Raw genomic sequence first — 6,427 nt, 5'->3', positions numbered from 1 at the left:
TATATAATATAGTATTATACTATAATATAGTACTGTCTTTATGCCTGTAGTTTATATGAAATCGATAGATAGGATTACGTCTCCATTGTCCAATTTGGTCACGTAACAGAGGCAGCCAAAAAATGAAAATGCTCACAGTTTTCCCAATTGTGATGATGTACCCAGATGGCTTTTGTTTTTCTTTCAGCCAACTAACGAAACGAAGCAAATTGCGCAATTGTTGGTCGGAGAGGACCGTTTGAGGAAAAATATTATTATTACTTACTTAGGGTATCACAAAAGAGCTCGCTGACACAGAAATTGAACAATTGCGACAGCCACCGTGTAACTTGATAGCCAGTTTGACGTGCTAAGTGATATGTTAGAATAGAATATAATTCATTTATTACAACGCCACAACACAAAAACATGCAGAAATAAATAAAAAAAGACAAAGCAAAAGGAAAACAAAAAATGAAATTACAAAAAACGACGAAGTAAACATTATCCCATTTTAAACAGTTAACTCAATTTGAATAAATCATGTATTGTATACGGTTGTCGCATAAGTAAGATGATCTACTCAGTTAATGTCACAGCCGAGTAAAGACTGCGATGCAGACGCTGATTTCCAGTACCCTAATTCCCTGCCTGCAGACTTGTTCCCTGAACGTTACAACTTGGACCTTTTCAGGGCGAGAGTGAATAGGCATTATTTAGGTGTGCATGCTCCATCGTCGACCTCATCGTCACTTTGCATCAGGTGAGATGGAAGTCAAAAGCGCACTTAGCTTTTAATAAAAAAATAAATAAAAAACCCTAAAACCAATTTTCGAAATTCATTATCTTAACGTTCAGTACCGATAAAATAGTTATGCGTAATGTAGACGATAACTATTTAGTCGGATACTGTATGCGATAAAGTGTAAGCTAAGAGTATCAGAACATTAAAAAGAAATAAATACAATATGAAGCACAATAAACACGGAAAAACAAAAAAAAACTGAAGAAAGGTGAAGTGTGCAGTCCTAACACTATACGTGTATTAATATAATAACATTAATAAGTAAACAAAAAAGAAGAAAAATAAACCAAGACTGTAATTGATACTACACACTATGTACAAAATTCAGTTATTTTAGTAAGGCTAATTCCAATATCTTTGTAAAAGTTAGCTTAGATCTTATAAACTTGATTATAAGCTCTTTGATTAAAAGTGTGAGTATACTATTCATATAATTTTATTAGCAGTACCCAGAGCTCCTTTTTAAAGAGTTCGACCAGGAAAGTACCTTACATATTTCTGCCGCCAAGCAGTAATATGAGCTGTACAGCGTTTCGGTTTTGAAGGGTAAGGGTGCTGGTGAAATTACAGATACATGGGATCATATGACGAACTCTTTCACAAGCAGCTCCACTGCTACAATAAAATCATAGTAGAGATCATAGCAGAAAAAGCTTTTACTTTATCAATAGTATTTTGCGGCAGTAACAAGGTCTAGCAAAATATTTATCACCACTTTATCAGTAGAAAGAGTTTATCTCTAGAAAGAACAAGACGAAAGAAAATACATTTATTTGCACACCACAAATAACAGCATATAAAAAAAAAGGTTACCTGTCAGTAGTTCGAAATGACATTTTCCAGAAACAACGTTTGCTCGAATTTTCATAACCTCGAAAGTAATTTTGAGAGGAAAATGTTTTTTTCTTTAAACCTAACTTAACCGAACCTAATCGTATCTTTGCGATAAACATCCAACATACCCTGAAAGAACAACGGTTTCGTTATAATTTTTATAATTTTCGGTGTAATGAAAATTCCAACAAACGTTATTTCGGAAAAAAACCGAATTTGTGATAGGTTACCAAGAAAAAAAGAAAACACGTAATAAACAACACATAAAAAAGTAAAAAATTACAGTAGTAATAAACTGTGTTCCGGTTTTGAAGGGTTAAGGGTGCTGGTGAAATTACAGGCACAAGTCCCATGACTTGTCAATTTACGGGTGGCGGGTGCCGTGGCAGTGCCCCTAAGATCTTTACGATGTTAAGCTCTGAGTGGCACTGCAACTGGTATGGACAGGCGTGTAGTTTACCATCAGGCTCACGGCTTGTTCGCCCCGTCACTTGATATTATATAAAAAAACTATAACAAAAAAATACATATTAATTAAAAAACATTCACACTTACGACACAAATATATAATTACGAAACAAAACGACAAATAAATCACACCACAGATAATTTCTTTACAGTACTGGCATGTTATGATGGCCGTTTTGACAGATTACAATAATGAAGTCAAATCTCAACTCATTAACGAAAAAAATATAATGCTATGAGATTTATAACTGGTATTGCAAGGGGTAGCTGATTAATTAGTTTTAATAAAACGAAAATAAAAATGTTTACTTAATATATCGTCATTTCGAAACTGCTTTGTTTTGCATTGAGCTTTGGCGCGAGTTTGCCGGAGGTAGAAATTGAGCTTTGAGCTGGACAGCGATCCTATAAGTGACTAGATTTCTTTTTTTTAAATATCGAAAAACATTAAAAAACAACGCCGAGTTGTGTCGTAAAATTATACGTTTCATAAATTTTACTGCACGTCACCATTGACAACAATGTAAAGCAATTAGCTCCTTTAACGTAGTCATGAATTAATACGAAACTTGATGAAACGTCAAAACAGCCGTCATAGCATATATTAAATAGATAATTTCTGAATGTATTGGCGCTAATGTTAAATATGGAGTTCGTCGTCCTAAGTGGCTTAGTACTCTCTCAAAGCGCAGGTGTATTAGCAAGTCGAGCAACTATTTAAGCCTCAGAAACTTTGCTGCGATAGTTGGGGACTACTTAAGTGTGTACTTGAGTAGTTTTCCTTTCCTTATACCTTTAGTTAGTAATTGGAGAACAAAAATAATACTTGTAATTGGTTATTTGCGGAGACACAGGCACATTACGATGAAACTTAACAAAATTGGACCTTAAAGTCCATGGTCCCTTAAGGACACCTAGGGTCGTATTCTAGAACTCTATTCAATGCTCAAGTCAGGATTGCACTGGCAACACAAGCACTGGAAATACGACCCTAAAGTGCAGGGACTTGAGTATGATTTCGAGTGCTTTAAACCATACTCCAATCCTGACTTGAACATTGAGTAGAGTTCTAGAATACGACCCTAAGAGTCGTATTCCAGAACTCTACTCAATACTCAAGTCAGGACTTGAGCATTGCAGTGAGCACTGAAAATCATACTCAAGTCTGCTCAAATCCTGACTTGAGCATTGAGTACAGTTCTGGAATACGACCCTTAAGGTCCAAGTAACTGCCTCCGTGGCCGAACGGTTACCACGCTGGACTGCGATACAGAGGTCTCGGGCTCGATTCCCGGGCCGAGAGAAATATTTATATGACCTACATCTATTTCTCTCGTGAGTTTGAGTGTAATTTGTAGTTGTCTATGTATTTGTGAATGGTACCCGCGTCACATGGCTTACCTAGTGCGGAGCTATGAGTATGTTCGTTATTATTATTAAAGTACGTCCACTACTGTACGCGAAACTACTCCAGTTTTCCGCCGAACATCCGTCGGAAACAATTACTGTCAAATAAATAATACTGGAGCATATTAACTTTTACTACCCGGCTTCAAAAAAGGAGGAGGTTCTCAATTCGACTGTATTTTACGCGATAACTCCGGTATTTGTTAACCGATTTTCATGATTCTCTTTTTGTTGGAAAGAGGGTACTTCCATAGTGGTCCCATTTCATTTTGAAGAAAATCATCCACCTCTAACGGTGGCTGTCCACGCATGAAAATTCATTTTTATAAATAGCGCCTAATTTGATTTAGGAGCAATTACTTTAATGGTTGATTTTGCTATTTCTCTAATTCAAGGCGTTTTTCTCTAAATATTCTTTGAGTAGTGAGAACCGATTTTTATTGTCTCCAGTGTCAAGTCCTGTATAGTGGCGAATTTAAGGATATTTCAATATAACTTAGTAAATAGATGTAATTCCACGTACTTTTGAGGTCGGTTTTTTAGTACTCTGTACTGAGATTATTAATTTATACAAGTATAGAAACTATTATATATATGTATATATATATATATATATATATATATATATACTAAGCATGTTTTTAAAGTAAGTACCGTTTTGCGACTCTGCCGCCGCCGCGGTATGGTCGGCGTTCCGCGCATGCGCGCTGGTTACCTACATCTCTTGTCTACGCACTGACATCATTACAGTCTGATTCTTCAATGCATACGTTGTTTACTGAGTGTTTAAGATGCCTCCGACAATCGTAAGTCCCGCCGATTGTGAAGTACGGGCTGTTATACGATTTCTTAGTGCTAAAGGCGCAAAACCGATGGATATTCATCGTGAGATCTGTGAAGTTTACGGACAAAACATTATGAGTGATGGAATGGTAAGGAAATGGGTGAGAGCATTTAAAGATGGCCGCACAAACGTGCATGATGAAGAACGGGGTGGGCGTCCTTCGGTCGTTAATGAAGATTTGGTGCAGAAAGTGGACAAAAAGGTGAGAGAAAACAGACGCTTTACAATTTCATCATTGTGCGACTACTTTCCTCAATATTCTCGTAGTGTTTTGTATCGCATTGTGACCGAGAACTTGAAATACCGGAAATTGTGTTCACGTTGGGTTCCAAAAATGTTGACGGATTTGCACAAAACCCAACGTTTAGGCAGTGCATTGACTTTCCTTGAGCGGTACCACAATGAAAGTGAAGTTTTTTTAGACCAAATTGTTACTGGTGACGAAACATGGGTGGCCTACGTCACACCAGAATCCAAACAACAATCCATGGAATGGCGACATTCATCATCACCCAAAAAAGTAAAGTTTAAGCAAACAATTTCTGCCCGGAAAATCATGTGCACAGTTTTTTGGGACAAAAAAGGCGTATTGCTAGTGGGTTTCTGCCTCGTAATGAGACAATCAATGCAGCGTCTTATTGTGAGACATTGAACAATCTGCGTCGTGCAATCCAGAACAAAAGACGTGGCAAGATGAGTAAGGGTATCGTTTTGCTCCATGACAATGCCCGTCCACATGTGGCTAATCGGACCAAAGATCTCATCAAATCTTTTAAATGGGAAACTCTAAATCATCCTCCATACAGTCCTGATTTAGCGCCCAGCGACTACCATTTGTTCCTGCACTTGAAGAAACACCTGGGCGGTAAGCGTCTTCAAGACGATAACGAAGTCAAAACAGTTGTAATACAGTGGTTAAAAAGTCAGGCGGCAGAATTTTATGAGGAGGGTATTCAAAAACTGGTGCCACGTTATGACAAGTGCCTCAATATTCACGGAAATTATGTAGAAAAGTAGATTAAGGTACAGGTTTTCATATAAAAATAAAATTATTGTGATATCTTTGCACGTCTTTTTTTAATCCCAAAACGGTACTTACTTAAAAAACATGCCTCGTATATATTCTACAACAAGTATAGAAAATTACAATAAGAAACAATGTGTCGCGACGGCGAGTTCAAATCCAATCTGTCTGCACGTGGAGGTTTTTGTCGGAATCGTTTGCAGCTTCCTTTTTCATTTGCTTCAAATGTAATAACTTGTAATGTGAAAATGACAGTGTATATATAATGTTGCCAGCTATATGGGGATATAACAGTCCGATATCAGATATGTAAATACGGTTTTTCTATTTAATTGACATTATAATTAAACACTATATACTCCACATACTCCACACAAGGTTCATGTAGGTGTAATAAAAAAATGTACGGTTGAGAGACATCGTCCGAGTTGCTATAGTATTTTTATGATATCAAATAACGGTACGCCTGTCCATAACATTTGCAGTGCCACGCACAAAAATCTGAGGGGCATTGCCACTACACCCGTCACCTTGAGACATAAGTTGACAAGCCCCATGTGCATTTCACCTACACACACCCTTATCCTTCAAAACTGTAACGCAGTAATACTCACATTACTGTTTAGCGGCAGAAATAGGTAACGTTAAGGGTAACGTTAAGGGATAGATAGAAAAACAAAGTTACCTCAAAGTTTTACAAGAAAACCGCTGTATTCAATAAGTATTTTATCTAAACCAATGATTTTTTATATCAACTGAACTAAATAAAACACGTACATATAGTATAGGTATTTACCATTAAATAACGGGTCTTACAAAAATATATATATGACACATCTAAGGAATGTTTCTAAAGAATATAATCACAATAAAAATACTAAATTAGAATCAGAACATAGTTATCATACGATACACCCACTTACACAATTATAGACACACGCACCCAAATGCCCGCAAACGCCTGTACATACAAATGCATAAATACACACACAACACACACCCCCACTCACACAAGTACCCACACACACGCACGTACGCACGCACACGCACCCACACGCATCCACAT

The 6,427-nt window shown here is 36.9% G+C and overlaps 1 protein-coding gene across 1 annotated transcript; it reads left to right on the top strand.

Annotated features, from left to right (window-relative positions):
• Positions 1 to 4,284: 4,284 nt before the first annotated feature.
• On the top strand, positions 4,285 to 5,354 carry LOC113232057 (histone-lysine N-methyltransferase SETMAR-like). The gene is made up of 2 exons (XM_026466682.1): positions 4,285 to 4,539; positions 5,013 to 5,354. Exons 1-2 carry the CDS (start codon positions 4,285 to 4,287, stop codon positions 5,352 to 5,354), a joined length of 597 nt encoding a protein of 198 aa, XP_026322467.1.
• The last annotated feature ends 1,073 nt before the right edge of the window (positions 5,355 to 6,427 follow it).

This window comes from Hyposmocoma kahamanoa, unplaced genomic scaffold, assembly GCF_003589595.1.
Source record: "Hyposmocoma kahamanoa isolate Upper Pololo Valley unplaced genomic scaffold, ASM358959v1 66, whole genome shotgun sequence".
Taxonomy (NCBI): domain Eukaryota; kingdom Metazoa; phylum Arthropoda; class Insecta; order Lepidoptera; family Cosmopterigidae; genus Hyposmocoma; species Hyposmocoma kahamanoa.
This window is presented reverse-complemented; position numbering and strand designations above follow the sequence as displayed.